The 14,811-nt window shown below is 58.8% G+C and overlaps 2 protein-coding genes across 2 annotated transcripts; one reads left to right on the top strand and one right to left on the bottom strand.

Annotated features, from left to right (window-relative positions):
* Positions 1–820: 820 nt before the first annotated feature.
* On the bottom strand, positions 821–2,881 carry TLCD1 (TLC domain containing 1). Its single transcript, XM_084219098.1, has 4 exons — positions 2,586–2,881; positions 2,367–2,449; positions 1,959–2,041; positions 821–1,546 (listed from the first exon to the last, which is right to left on the bottom strand). The coding sequence occupies exons 1-4, from the start codon at positions 2,876–2,878 to the stop codon at positions 1,151–1,153; spliced, it is 855 nt and encodes a 284-aa protein (XP_084075224.1). The 5' UTR covers positions 2,879–2,881; the 3' UTR covers positions 821–1,150.
* A 1,318-nt stretch (positions 2,882–4,199) lies between these two features.
* NEK8 (NIMA related kinase 8) lies at positions 4,200–14,811 on the top strand (the record flags this gene model as incomplete). Its single annotated transcript, XM_084219144.1, has 15 exons — positions 4,200–4,246; positions 4,508–4,713; positions 5,652–5,884; positions 6,524–6,655; positions 6,842–7,050; positions 7,445–7,524; positions 7,792–7,973; positions 8,176–8,326; positions 9,437–9,513; positions 10,657–10,774; positions 11,055–11,205; positions 11,319–11,482; positions 11,680–11,838; positions 11,938–12,096; positions 13,630–14,811. The coding sequence occupies 15 exons, from the start codon at positions 4,200–4,202 to the stop codon at positions 13,656–13,658; spliced, it is 2,097 nt and encodes a 698-aa protein (XP_084075270.1). The 3' UTR covers positions 13,659–14,811.

Genomic DNA, 14,811 nt, shown 5'->3' with positions numbered 1-14,811 from the left:
CTCTGCCTGAGCCGGGCAGGTGCTGGGGTGGGTGGGACACATCATGCCCAGAGCAGGGGCTGGGCAGGAGTGCCTCTGAGCCCTGCTGCTAACACCAATCCTGGAGCTGTTACCATCAGCAGGATTTGCCTCTCTGGTGCTCCACAGGACCGGCTGGGCCAGTTCTGGCCCTGCTCTCCCAGGGAGCCGAACCCCCTTCTGCTCCCACTGCTCTGCGAGAGCTGCTGGAACCGTCCTGGTCGTGTGCCTGCAGGAGAGGGCCCAGCATGCTCACAGGGCTGCAGCTGCACTGCGCCAGTGAAGACTGCTCCAGGGGGATGCAAGCATGCAGCAATCTTCCAGGAAGAGCCCTTGGCCTCACATGGCTTTTCCATGCCAGCTCCACTTCACGTGGTGCCGGGTGAGTCACGCAGCCCAGCCAGGCTCCTCACCACCAGGCTGGAGACAGGCAGGTCAGGCACTGCCACAAGGCTCAGTACCTCTCCTCGTTCCCTTCAACTGTCCCCTGCACAGCCCTGGGTCACTGGAAGAGCAGAGGAATGAGGAAGAGGAGGGGAGGGAACCCATTCATACAAGAGACAGAGTTGTGCTTAAGGCTCAACTGGGTTGGCAGAACCCAGCAGGCTGAAAGGTCCCTAGAAAAAGGCGAGCAGCAGGAATGTGCCCTTTCCCTCCCTGAGAACTGCCAGCCCTTCCCTGGGAATGGGGCACATCCTTTCCCACAGCCCTGGCCCAGGAGAGTCCCCGACCTGCTGTGCCCACAGAAGAGCCAGCCCAGGTGTGCTGCGGCAGCAGTAAATACACTGATTTTAATGCACATAATCACCCAACATCACCACGGGAGGGACTCCTCCCCTCCCTCGAAACCCTTCAAGGCATCAGCTGCAAAGCACAGCCACCCCTGGCCCTCCAGCTGCCTGCAGGGAAGCTGGCTTGGGCTGCTTCTCCATCGGCCATGCCTCTGGCTTCAGCAGCATCCCCGCAGCTCGGTGAAGCTGTCGGGCTGGTCCAGCAGGGAAGCGCTTTTAGGCAGCAGAGCGGGTGAAGGCAGGGCCTGGGGCCAGGGAGAAAGCCCTAAGGCACATCAGAGCAGCTTTGAGAGTCCAAAACTTCCAGGAGCCGGAGCCCGGGTCCCCCTTGGCACGCAGTCTCAGTCTATCAGAAACTTCTCACCGTCTACATCTCTCCCCGCAGAGCCCTTGCGCAGGGAGGGGAAAAAATCGGAGCGGAGGAGGCGGGAGAAGTACATGAGGATCATGGCGTCGAGCAGCAGGAGGTTGGCAGTGAGGAAGGCACCCTGGCCCTGCACCTCCACGTGGCGGAGGAAGTACCAGGTGAGGTAAGCCTGGGGCGCCAGGCGGAAGGCGAAGTACACCACCAGGTTGATGTATTTGTTGGCCTCGTAGAGCGCCGGGGAAGGCACGTTGCTCATCTTCAGCAGCATGCGCACCGTGAGGAAGATGTTGCTGACCTCCACCAGCAGCAGCAGCACCGCTGCCACCAGGAAGCGGCCTGTGATGATGAGCGAGACGAAGGCAGAGATGGCCTGGGACAAACAGACACACAGACGGACAACAGGGTCAGCTCAGCTTGCCCTGGGGAAAGTGAGTCCTTCCCCACACAGTTCTGTTCCCCTCACCCAGAGATCCCAGCAGGCACCTGAGAACTTAGAGAAAACCAGCCAGATCCCCCAGGACCAGTTACACCTCCCTGTGCTGGGACGAGCCTCCCAGCACAAGCTCTTCCCCCTCCCAGCTCCCAGCCTGTCTGGCTCCAGGCGCCCGGAGCCGATGCTGGCAGGCGTCCTGCCCCGCCAGGCGCCCTCGCCTTGTTGATGCAGAGCCTACCTGGCAGCCAGGGCGAGGCAGACACAAGGGCTCCACTTGCCCCACCACAGCCCGTGAAACCTGGGTGGGCTGAGCCCCTGTGTGGTAGCCCCCCATGCTGGCCATACTCACCATGGCATGGTGCACCAGGTACTCCCAAGATGAGCGGGACTGATGGTTGAAGATGATGTCAAGGCTGTCGTGGATGAAGTAGCCTGTGGGATGAAGGAGAGCGTTCAGAAGATCTGGCTTGTGCACTGTAACCCACTGTGGAAAGGAGGAGCAGCGAGGAGAAGGAGGGTGGTGTGACTGTTCTTCAGGTCTCAGAAACACCTCCACCCTGTCTGGGTAGGGAGAGACGGCTATTCCCTGGGGGCTGGCAGCCTGTGGGCTCCACGCTGTGATTAAGGCAGGAGGCATGGAGCTGCCCGGCCCTTGAGCCAGTGGCTCGTCCCGAGCCAGCATACCGGGCGAAGCTGAGCAGGGAGTGGACAAAGTCCGGCGGGGTGGCTGCAGCCACTGCCCTGCCTGGCTCCTTACCTGAGGAAAAGCAGACCAGCAGGTGCCCTGAGACGCTGTAGCCGTCCTGGATGTTGGAGAGCAGCTCCGGAGAGTGCCAAAGGCTGGGAGTGAGGAGAGGAGGAAGGGGGTCAGCCTAGGCTCCGGGACGGTGAACACGGGGACCCCTGCCCACTCCCCAGGAGTGCCCAGTTCACAGCGTGCGCACCGTGCCCGCCGCTCCCCGCGCTGCCCCCCTACCTGAAGAGGGCCCATAGCCCGGCCAGCACGGAATGTGCGAAAGAGACGAGGAGATTCCTCCAGCGCCAGACGCGGCCGGGACGGCTCCTTACGGCGGCGGGCTGTGGCACGGCCAGGGCCAGCCGGCGCAGTGCCGCGAAGATCGCCACGCTGCCGCCCACCAGCGCCGCCGAGGCCGCCCGCCAGCCCGGGCCCATCGCGCCCAGTCCGGCGGCGCGCGGCCGCGGCGGGCGGGGCCGCCGGGCCACGCCCCTCCCCGACCACACCCTCGCTCCGGCCGCGCCCCCCCGCATGCGCCAGCGGGGCCACGCCTTCCCATTGGGCACTCCCCCGGCACTGGCCACGCCTCCCCCGCGCGCGCCTGCGCGGGGTTGGTGGGCGCTGAGGGGGCGTGGCCGCGTCTTTCATTGATAAGCGTCGCGCTGGCCACGCCCCCCCGGCCGTGTGTGTGTCTGTGTGTCTGTGTGTCTGTGAGTGTACGCGCACGTGTGCGGAGCGTGGCGCACCTGTGCAGGTGTGCGGGGCGCGCTCCTGCTGGGCGCTGCCGCTGAGCGGGCGCGGGACCGCCCGTGCGTGCCAGACACCGCGCGTGTGGCCGTCAGATAGCGCCCGTCTGCGCCGGGCAGCGCGGGAGGGTGGGTGCAGCGTGTGCCTGGCAGACGTTGCACATCTGTGCCGTGCCCTGCACATCTGCCGCTGTGGTGCACAGCTGGCGTGGGCCTCGCACATCTGTTCTGCGCCCTGTGTGTTTCCCCGGCACGGTGTGGCTGTCGCCGGGGGTTGCGGCGCATTGTGTCGGGGGGAGGATGCCCGGGAAGACATTTGGAAAAGTCTTGGGAGCAGGCACAAACGTTCACCTCAAGACACGGCGGAGGGGCTGGGGCACTCAGAGGTGCCCCCTAATACCCGGCTGCAGTAGGGTGGGGCCGAAAACGCGGCACCGAAACGCGGCGGGATCCTGGTTCCTGCGTGGGGGTCCTGCCCCATCGCTGCCCCACGCTGCAGGGCGCTGGCTTGCGCGAGTGGGGCTGACCCCCTCCCCGGTGAGTCGAGCTGGCTGTCGCTAGATGGCAGCAGGGCCACGTGGCAGTGCCACCACTGCCACTCCGTCACTGTCCCCACTCCAGGACAGAGGCCGCCGCTCCTGGGTGCAGGGCAGGACCCGCTTCCACGCTATAGCCGCCATCACGGCTCAGGGGTGCTCGTGGTCCTGGGGGGTCTAAAGCAGTTCTGGGGGGCCATGGAGGGGACTCGTGCCCCTTGTGCTGACCCTGCAGCAGCGCAGCCCGCCGCAGCGGGTGCCCCTCCAGGCTCGGGGCTGGAGGCTGCTGGGGACACCGCCGCTCTCTGCGGGTGCGGGGGTCCTGATGGCATCCCTCAGTCGGGGCGGGCAGCCCAGCGCACCTCAAACCTCTCTCTCCGGTCTCTCTCTCAGACCCAAGAGGGTCTGACTGCCGGTGGCACTGGGGTGTCACTCAAGCGGGGGCTGGCGTTATCCCCCGGACCGAAACACGGAGCCCCCGGGCCGTACGCACATAGCGCGGTTTGTCCGCCCGCGGCCGCCGTAGCAGCGCGGAAGTGTCTCCATGGAGACGGGAGGAGCCGGGCCCGGGGATGGAGAAATACGAGCGGATCCGGGTGGTGGGGAGAGGGGCCTTCGGGTGAGGGACCGCCGGAGATGGGCGATGGGGACGGCTACAGTTTTTCTGCCTCCGGACGGGAGGCCTTTGAGCCGCTTCCCCGTGGCAGCGAGGCGCTTGTGGCCACGGCAGTGCGGGGTCGGCCGGGGTGTGGCACCCGGGGGGACGTGGCACAAAGTGCGTGACACCCCGGGGCGCGGGGATGGCGGGGGACCTGTGCCACCCCAGGCCCTGTGTTGTGTCCCCTCTCCCCGCGCTGAGGCCCCGTCCCTGTCCCCGCAGCATCGTGCACCTGTGCCTGCGCAAGGCCGACCAGAAGCTGGTGATCCTGAAGCAGATCCCGGTGGAGCAGATGAGCAAGGATGAGCGGCTGGCAGCGCAGAACGAGTGCCAGGTCCTCAAGCTGCTCAGCCACCCCAACGTCATCGAGTACTACGAGAACTTCCTGGAGGACAAGGCGCTCATGATCGCCATGGAATACGCCCCAGGTGGGCCCTGCTGTCCCCCAGCCTGTAGCTGGTCCCTTGGCTGGTTTGGGGGATGCCAAGCACTTGGGTCAAGCTGCTATGGTCTCACGTTGTGCTCCTTGTAACACTCCTGGGGTTTGCACCCCTAGGAGACCAAGCCTGTCTGTCTTGAGGAGGCATTTTTGTAGAAGAATATCTGTGGTTCTTGGTGGACACCAAATTGACCATGAGCCAGGTGACCAAGCATTGATGCAGGTCGTGGAGTCACCATCCTTGAGGATACTCAAAAGATTCTGGTCCTGGGCAACCTCAGTGGCTCTCCTTGAGCAGTGACCTCACAAGGTCCCTTCCAACATCAGCCACTCCATGATTATATGACTTACACCTGCTAACCATATCCAAAACAAGGAGCTTTCAAACCCCTCTGTCCCTGATCAGCATGCTACCATCTGCCCTGGCTCAGGTTTCAGGCACATTTCCCTGTGTCAACCCTGTTGGCCCCACATTTCTAACAAGATTTCCTGTGGAGTTTCAGATGAAATCAACATTTGCATGAGGGTTTGCTAAAATCTGTGTGTGAGCCCTGAATCTGGACCTCCCCTTCCCAACAGGGGCCTCTCTGTGCCACGTGGCCTCTTGGACTGCAAGAATTTTCCTCTGCAGAACAGGCTGATCTTGTTCTGCCGTGGAGGTTTATGTCCTCTTCCAAGAGCTGTAATTTTAGTGTTTCTTTTCCTGCTTTTGATAATGTGTCAATGGTAACTTCTCTCTGGGTGTTTGCTCCTCCCACCAACTGTGCTGCCATTGTCCAGGAACATTGGAGGATGTGCTGCATATCCCACCAGGATGTGTTTTTCCCACATGCTTGCCTTGTCAGGATGCCAAAATGCCAAAATCCCCGCAGTTTTAGGCCAGGTTTGTGCTGTCCTGTGCCCACAGCCCTTTGTTGCTCCTTGCAGGGGGCACTCTGGCAGAGTTCATCCACAAGCGCTGTAACTCCTTGCTGGATGAGGACACCATCCTGCACTTCTTCGTGCAGATCCTCCTGGCCCTGCACCACGTGCACACCAAGCAGATCCTGCACCGTGACCTGAAGACCCAGAACATCCTCCTGGACAAGCACCGCATGATCGTCAAGATCGGCGACTTTGGCATCTCCAAAATCTTGAGCAGCAAGAGCAAAGCCTACACGGTGAGTGGCAGGGCGGCTTCTTACCCCATGGCAGCAGGCTGGGAACTCTGGATTTGGCTCACAGTCATCTCTGGGAAGTGGCTTTAGGCAGTTCTGCTTTGTTCCTTGGCTGATATCTTCATGCCTGAGTTTGCTGTGGCTCTGTAGGCTGCAGAAAGGTAAGACCTGCCCAAAGCTGGGAGAGGATGAAATGTCTGGGCCCAGTGGTGAGGGCAGGCAGGGTGGCTCCTGCTGGGGGTGATGTTTGCAGACTCGTCTGACACATCCTTAGCAAATAAATTCCTGCCTGTGCACTCCCATCCTGCCTTAATCTCCTTTCTCTGCTTGACATTTAGTGTCTTTCCCCACCTGGGCTAATCTGACCAGACATTTGTGTCATGCTCAGCGCTCTGGGCTCTGGTTCTCTCAAGTGGATAGAAGCAAAATTAGAGGCAATCACTCACTGTGTGTGTCACTGGAAAGTCAAATCCTCTTGTTTTTCACTGAGATTTTCAGGCAGCTGTTGATGCCAAGGGAACAAAAGCCCAGCTCTGTGGAGCTTTGGTTGGTGGTGTTCCAGCCAGCTCTGCACCAATCCTCCCTCTTTCCACCTCTCTGCCCCAGTTTTACTGCAGTGTGGTAAATGTTTGTCTCCTGTAGGTGGTGGGAACTCCGTGCTACATCTCACCGGAGCTCTGTGAAGGGAAGCCTTACAACCAGAAGAGTGACATCTGGGCCCTGGGCTGTGTGCTCTACGAGCTCGCCAGCCTCAAGAGGGCTTTCGAAGCTGCGGTAAGAGCCATGTGGTTTACACGTAGCACAGGGAGCCCTGGTCTCTCACAGAGGTGAAAATGTACGCCGGGATCACTTCTCAGCGAGCCGGGAAGTGTGAAGGCAGAGGGCAGTGCTGAGAGCTCATTCCTCCTTGGCCTCGCCCCTGACTGCCCAGCCACTGTTTGTCTGTTGTTTTCTCTCCAGAACCTTCCTGCCTTAGTGCTGAAGATCATGAGCGGGACGTTTGCCCCGATCTCAGATCGATACAGCCCCGACCTGCGCCAGCTCATCCTCAGCATGCTCAACCTGGATCCTTCCAAACGGCCCCAGCTGAATGAAATCATGGCCCAGGCCATCTGCATCCGGCCCCTCCTGAACCTCTACACAGACGTGGGCAGCGTCAAAATGAGGAGGCAAGTGACACTGCCACCTCAGTGTCCCTTGGGAGGGGCTGCCACAGCCCACAGCATGGCTGACCAGCTCACTGCCTCCTTCTGAGCTCCAAAGGGAGCATTTTCCCAATGCAGCTCTCGTGTGCTGCCTAACGTGCAGCTGCTGCTGGCTGAGCTTGGCCCAGGGGCTCAGAGCCAGGCAGGTGCCATGGCAGGTGTGAGCTTGTCATCACAGTGACAGCAAACAGAGAGTTGTGAGCACAGGGGGAAGTGAGCTGGTGCCAGCTCCCCTCTCTGAGGTTGTTTAAAGCAGTGCTGGGAGTGATTTCACCTGTGGTTTTTGCTGTAGCACTGCCCAGACATTCTGTGATCCAGGACTCTGCAGGACACTAAAGGTTGGATTTTGGTTTGGCAGGCCTGAAAAACCCTTGGCTCCGGTGCCCACAGCAACCCACAGCCGCACAGAGGGACGGGCAAGCAGTGCCAGGCAGAGGGGTGAGTTCTGGCATGGTGTGTTCAACTCAGCTCCATTTGGAAGGACCCTTTCCTTTGGATGACACAAGTCAGAGAGGCACTCAGGGTTCTGGAGAGAGGAACTTGAGATGTCACCTTCCCTGAGCTCTGGAGGAACCTTGCAGCCCCTTGGACCAGCACAGGTCTGGCTCTGGCAGCTCTGCTGGCGCCCAGACTGGCTGGTGCTGTCACTTTTCCCGTGGGAGGAGAGTCAGGGAGCCCCATGAATGATTTCTCTGTGCCCCACAGGTGTCCGACGTGGTTCAGCCAGGACAGGAATCCCACCTCCCCTGTCATCCATCTACACGTGGGGCAGTGGGATCACCACCCCTCTGCGCCTGCCCATGCTGAACACCGAGGTGGTGCAGGTCTCTGCTGGCAGGACACAGAAGGCTGGGGTCACCAAATCTGGGAGGCTCATCCTCTGGGAGGTGAGTGCCAGGGAAGCTGGGGCTGGTGTAGCCTTGGATGTGTGATTTCTGTGAAGGAGGCATTTCTGCTCGCTCACAGACCCTGGCACTGCTTCCTCCAGGACTGCAGTCCCAGCCAGGGTGTGGGTAGTGCTGATAAGTCTGTGGGAAGGGGATTATCAGTGTTCTCCAACCCAGCTCTTCCATGGCTTCTCTCCATCAGGCTCCTCCCATGGGTGCTGCTGGGGGTCCTTCTCTCCCAGGAGCTACTGAGCAGCTCCAGCCTCAGTTTGTGTCCCGCTTTCTGGAGGGCCAGTCTGGAGTGACCATCAAACATGTGTCCTGTGGTGATCTTTTCACAGCCTGCCTCACAGGTGAGCTGCTGCCTCCTGCCTCCACCTGCCTGGCTCCCAGAACCCCCTAAAACCCAGTGGGACTGCCTGAGGAACCTGCTCAGAGAGGAATCAGAGAGATGCTCTGGGCTGGGGTGACACAGAGGCCTCTGTGGCCTCTCATGTAGCATCATGTAGGAGTCAGAAATGGCAGACATGGTCCTCCTGTGATGCCAGACTGGTCAACTTGGTCCCAAACTGTCTGGTGTGGGGGGGGCCACAAACAGTTGGACTAGATGATCTTAAAGGTCTAAATTATTCTATGATTCTTTGAAATTTCCTGTGCTTGTTGTCCTGGTTGCATTGGTGTCACCTGAAACCAGAACTGAGAGAGGGGGGGCTGCAGTGTGAGGAGAATCTCTGTCACATACTCTGTGAGTGTGACATGGGCACATGCAATGAGCAGCAATGACTGGTGTGACAGTAAGGAGTCAGCGTGAGCTGCTGTAGGGCTGGTTGTCCTCAAACTGCAGGAAAGCAGGGTTTGGAGCCCCCTCAGAGCAGTCCAGGAAGTGTTCTGGGTGGAAGTGGAGCGCACACACCAGCCCAAGGCCATGTTTGTGGAGCAAAGCCCTCCCAGTGGTCCTGTGGGAGCTCTGTTTGCTCTTCTGGGGGTCAGGGCAGCAAACAACAGATACACAGTGGACAAACTCCATGGGCATGTGTTTATCCTACCTCCCATGGTGTTTCCTGCCACCCCTCTGCTGGGCAGCTGCTCAGGGAGTGCCTCTGTGACTTTAACACCTTGACAGACCGTGGGGTTCTCAGCTCCTGCCTACACAGCTGCAGCAATGTTATCTCAGTGCTCTTATCACTGCTGTTTGTTTGTCGAGCTGTTGCAGCACGGTGAGGCTGCAGCTCCCTGGAAGCTCCTGCAGCTCCCTGGAAGCTCCTGCAGCTCCCTGGAAGCTCCTGCAGCTCTCTGGAAGCTCTCTGAAGGCTTTGTGGCCCCTGCAGCTTGTTCTGAGTCAGAGTGGATCCGATGTCCTGGGAGCCGTGGCCACCCCTCGGCTGTGTCACCTCGCAGGGCCTCACGTGTGCCTTGCAGGGCCTCACATGTGCCACTGACAGGGCTCCTTTCTGCTCCTGCAGACAGGGGGATAATCATGACCTTTGGCAGCGGCAGCAATGGCTGTTTGGGGCACGGAAACTTCACGGATGTGAGCCAGGTTGGTGGAGAGGGTGCTGGGCGTGCTGCTCCCCCGGGGTAAAGGATGGATCGTGGCTTCTGCACCACGTGAGGGGGCTCATCCCAGCTCCAGGGATGTGCATCCCAGGCATGCTGTGGCATCTGAACCCCTCCCCCTCCTCTCCCTGTCACTGCGGGTTTTAAAAGACCCAACCTGCCTCTCTCTTTCTCTCCCCCCCTACACAATGATCCCTTTGAGCGTGGGGGAAGTCAAGAGCTGCCTTGTGGTTGCTGTTGGCAGGCTCCCAGCTTGGAGCCTGCCTCCAATCACACACCTGCCTGCTTCACTCTTGGCCTGCAGCTGCCAGGGTTCACTGAGAAAAGTTATTTTTCAAAGGAGCCAGTATTTAAAGAAGAGCTGTGTGTTTCCTATTGGCTCGGAACACTGGGGCTGAGGGCTCATTGCTCCCTTGCAGCTTCTTCCTCGCCTGCCCTCGGATGTGGCAGCAGCCCATGGCTCCCAGCCGAGCCCAGGGACTGGTGCCATTTGTCACTGTGGTCAGCTGGCCCGTTTGTTCCTGCTCCTCCCAGAGCTGAGCTGCTCCCTGCTTATGGCTGGGGAGGGGAGACCAGTTGGAAGCAGCAGCCAGATCCCAACAAACGGTGCTTTTCACTTGAGGACGATAATGAGTATGAGGCGAGGTGTCAGATCTAACAGCAGGTCACAGCAGGGGCCGGGTGAAATGTGGAGATCCTGCTCCCTCCACCCCCTAATGAATCTGAGCCGTTAACTCACAGCTCCTCTGAGCCAACACATCCTGCACCAAGCCCCTGCCTGCTCAGAGCAGGCGTTCACAGCCCCTGGCACTCCCCACATGGGCAGGGGGGCGAATCCCAACCCTTGCTGAACCTCTTCCCTCTCCAAACTCTCATGCTGGCTGCTTTCTTCCGCCCCAGAGATGTTTGCATTATCTTCTGTGCTGCGTGCACGTAGTCTCTTATCCCTTTGAAGACTGTTTGGAATGAAAAAAAAAAAAAAAGAAATTTCTCTGTTGTTTGTGTTGGATGAAAACTGGGATGCTGCCAGCGCTGTGTTGAGTCTGGGGGGGCCGGGTGGGAGGGATGGGAGCAGCCGGGCAGGCTGGGAGGTCTCGGCTGACGGCTGCTGCTCTTCCCCTGCCAGCCCAAGATTGTGGAGGCCCTGCTGGGCTACGAGATGGTGCAGGTGGCCTGTGGTGCATCTCACGTCCTGGCGGTCTCCAACGAACGGGAAGTGTTTGCCTGGGGCCGGGGGGATAACGGTAAGAGAAGTTCTGTTTTGCAGAACAGGGCTTGTGCCTGTTCCCACTCCCTTTGCTGGCCCTGCTTGCCCACAGTCCCCTCCAGGTGTGCCAGGGTGGGTGGCTATGGAAGAGCTGCAGCTGTTTTGGTGCATACCAGGGCCACTCTGCTTTGGGTTTTGCTGCTTTCTGGGATCCCAGGCTGGGCTCTTGCAGCAGCTGTGTCAGTGCTGCTCTCAATGGGGCTGTGCTCAGGGTGTGTGTTGCCATCAGCTGTTCCCTGCTGTGTTCCTCCTACCAGGTCGGCTTGGGCTGGGCACCCTGGAGTGCCACAACTGCCCCCAGCAGGTCACAGTCCCTCTGGAGCACGAGGCTCAGAGGGTCATCTGTGGCATCGATTCCTCCATGGTCCTCACAGTGAAGAACCAGATTCTTGCTTGTGGGAGCAACAGGTAAGAGGGGTGGGGGTCCGTGCTCCAAATTTTACCCTCCTGGGCCTGTCTGTGTTGTGACCAGGGGCTGCAGAAGACATCCCTGTGTGATCCTAGAGATCTTCCCTGTGCAGGTGTAACAAGCTGGGCCTAGACCGGATCAGCTCAGCAGAGGAGCCTTCCCCAGAGGACCAGGTGGAGGAGGCCACTGTGTTTGTGTGTGCCCAGTCAGCCCCCTTGAACCAAGAGCCCATTGTGTGTGCTGACATCGGTACAGCCCATTCAGCTGCTGTCACAGGTGAGGGTGTGTGCCCAAATTCTGAGAGGGGGGACACCTGCATTTTCCCTGTCTTCCTTCTGCCTGTTTCCCATGGGCAGTCTCTCAAGAGACACCCTGCTGTCAATGTTGAAGCTCTGTGGAGCAGAATGCTAAGCCTGGAAACAGCAAGGGGTTTCAGTGTGACACCCAGTTGTGTCTCTCCTCTCTGCTGTCAGCCTCTGGCCACTGTTACACCTTTGGGAGCAACCAGCATGGGCAGCTGGGCACCAACTCCTGCCGCAACAGCCGCGTGCCCCACCTGGTAGTGGGGCTCGAGACGATGAAGGTCACTGTGGTGGCTTGTGGAGATGCCTTCACTGTGGCCATCGGAGCAGGTGAGGCTGAAGCCCCATGTCCTGGGCTGCAGCAGGCCCTGGCTGGCCTCTGCCTCTGCCAAGGCAGGTGTGCAGCGAGGTGTTTCTATCCCTCTGCAGACGGCGAGGTGTGCACGTGGGGAAAAGGAGCCAGGGGACGCCTGGGCAGGAGGGATGAGGAAACAGGAGTGCCAAGGCCAGTGCAGCTGGAGGAGACACATCCATACCTGGTGACCTCTGTTGCCTGCTGCCACGGAAACACACTGCTGGCAGTAAAGCGTGAGTAAAGGCTTTGTCCCTGTGATTCCTGCCATGAGGACCCAGCCAGACACAATGCCTTATGACCGGGGCTGTGCTGAGTAACCCTGGCATGTAAGCTCACTGTTATTCTAGTCCTTCTTGAGCTGTAGATGAATAGAAATAACTTTAAGCCCAAAATAATTCCCCTGCTGCTCTTCAACTCTGTGACACTGCCTTTCCCACTGGGCAAGGGGAGCAAAGGCATGGCAGAGGCTGTCTGGTGCACTCCCAGACAGGTAGGCTGGCCAAGCTAGCATGCCAGCGGTCCACTGAGTATCCAAAAAGAGCAGCTCTCTAATTGATGCTGCTGAAATAGAAGCTGAGATTTGAGGCGTCATTTTGGCTGCTGCCTTGCCATTGTGGTTTGGAAAAGATAGCAATGGTTTTGTGGTTCCTCTCTGCTCGGGCCAAAGGCAGCGTCGTGGCCCGGTTAAAACGTGCCCATGGCGCGACCTGCCCTTCCTGCCTGGATGTACAACGGGAGCCTGGCCCAGACTGCTGCGGGGGCCTTTCTTCCTCCTGTGCTGGGCTGATTATGGCCTCAGCCTGGGCTGAGGGATTCCAGCCCCAGCCCACTTCAAGGAGGCTAATTACAGCCCAGAGGGGAGGAGGCCCAGCTGACAGCCCCAGAATCAGCCCTGGCTCTGTTCCTCCCCTGCAAGTGCCCAGCTCTCATGTGATGTGCGCTGCCACGTGAAGGGGACGGGGAATGGCCGAGTCCCCAGGCTCGGGAACAAGTAGGGCATTTGTCATGGGAGTAAAAGGGTTTTGTCTCTGCAGGAAGACTGCAGGCTGCTCTCTCCTTCAGCTGCTCGAGTCACCCTGCACTCTGTGGGAGCTGGTTTGTGGGCTCCCACCTGCAGCACTGTAAGAGCAGGGACTGTGTGTGTAGCCCCACTGCTGTCCCTCTGCCCAGTACCAGGAGTGCAAACTCAGTGGTGTGAGGGCAGCAGCCTTGCCTGCCCCAGCATCCCTCAGCAACCAGCATGCAAAAAAGCACTAAGAGCTCTGTAAAGAGCTGAGATTTGGGCTTTCACACAGCTCAGTCTGCCTGGAAATTTCTCCAGCGAGAACACGAGATCTGGTGACACATGTGATGTCATTGCTGCTGTGATCTGGTCTGGGAGGGTGCTGGCACAGGCGAGCTGCACTCCACCTTTGGGGCAGCCCTTCTGCTACTCCCGTGGGGCCAACTCCACTTTTGACTGGCTTGGACTGCTGCCCAGGTTATCATATGCTGCTGCTGCTCCCTTCTCTCAATCCCACTGCAAACAGAATAACTGGGAGAAGCCAGGCTGGAGAAGAGGAGAGCACAAACCTCAAGAGACTGCATTTTGTCCTGCTGGGCGTTGCCTCGCTTGTGCCACTACTGAGGTCTTGCAGTAGGGAAGGGGACAGGGATTTTGGTGCCCATCTGTGGGATATCATATCTGTGTGGGGGAGAACACTTACTGTAGCTTCATCAAGGTGGGGCTTCCAGCTAAATCTTGATTTTTACTCTTTTTGTTTCAGCTGTCGTGGAGGAGTCGCCTTCCCAGTGAGTGAGAGCAGCCACATCCTGCTCTTCCTGCTGCCCACGGTGGCCTGGCTCAGACACACTCCAGGCTCCAGAGCTCCTCAGCTGCACTCTGAAGGCAGCAGTCTGGAAACAGGGAGCTCCTAACGATGGTTCCCAAGGAACCAGAGCTGGTCTCACTTATTGAATTGTCACTGTGAACCTCCAGTGCCTGAGAGTCACTGCCCTGGACGTGCCCAGAGCTCTGGTGCTGCCTTCAGGGGGTCACACCGTGGCTCTTCCCCTCCCTGCTGGAAGTGCCTGTGTGGAAGAGTGAGGAGCACAGAGGTTGTTTTCCTCTGTGGAAACTGTTTCTGGTTACAAAGCCCAGGCTGACAGCTCCGTGTCTGAGAGAGCTGTCAGCCTTTGCACAGCAGCGTCTGGAGTCAGGGCCCCAGGCGCTGTGCTGGGTGACTAAATGCAAACCTCTTTGCTAATTAGAGAAGTCTGTCCTTTCCCATCCCCCCCTAAAACATTTCACCCATTTATTGAGCACACTTTGGAGGGTCCTGCCTGCACGGCTGGCTGAGCTCTGCATGAGCAGCCTCCCTGTGCTGCACGGCTCTCCCCAAATGCTGCCTGGAGCTTTCCAATTACAGCCTCCCCTGGCCCCAGGAGCTCGCTGGAGGATCCTCCAGCTGACATTTGTCCTCAGGCTCCTCAGTCCTGTTGCTGACCGGCTCACTGGCTCCCAGCTGAGCTAGGGAAGGCAGCAAAACACAGCCAGTGATCGGCAGTACTCAAAGTTTTTTAACCCAGATTTGTCCAGGGAGCTGACGAGTTTTCACCAGGGGTCTTTGCAGGCGGGAGAAGCACATCCGTGTGTTATGGACAGGAGTCACGTTTTTTGTCTCCAGAAGGGTCGTTTCCTTTCCTTTATTTTTTTCCTTTTCTTTTTTTAACTTACATTTGCCCTGGGCCATTTTTTGATGAGCTTCTGTCTCTGATCTGTCTGACATTGCAAATGCTCTTGCCTTTCACATCCATCTTTGTGCTGTTGCCAATCTGTTGTGTATAAAGTCGGTGCTTTCATAAGCTGGCTGAGATGAAATCTCTCTAATTATTTTTGTGATTCTTTCCTGTTTTCAATGAGGGAAACCTCGACGGGCTCTGGTAAAAGCCAACTGATCCCTCTGTCA

This window comes from Fringilla coelebs (genome assembly GCF_963513975.1).
Source record: "Fringilla coelebs genome assembly, chromosome: 20".
Lineage (NCBI taxonomy): Eukaryota > Metazoa > Chordata > Aves > Passeriformes > Fringillidae > Fringilla > Fringilla coelebs.
The sequence above is the reverse complement of the archived record's forward strand: the minus strand, read 5'-3'. Positions and strand labels throughout refer to the sequence as shown.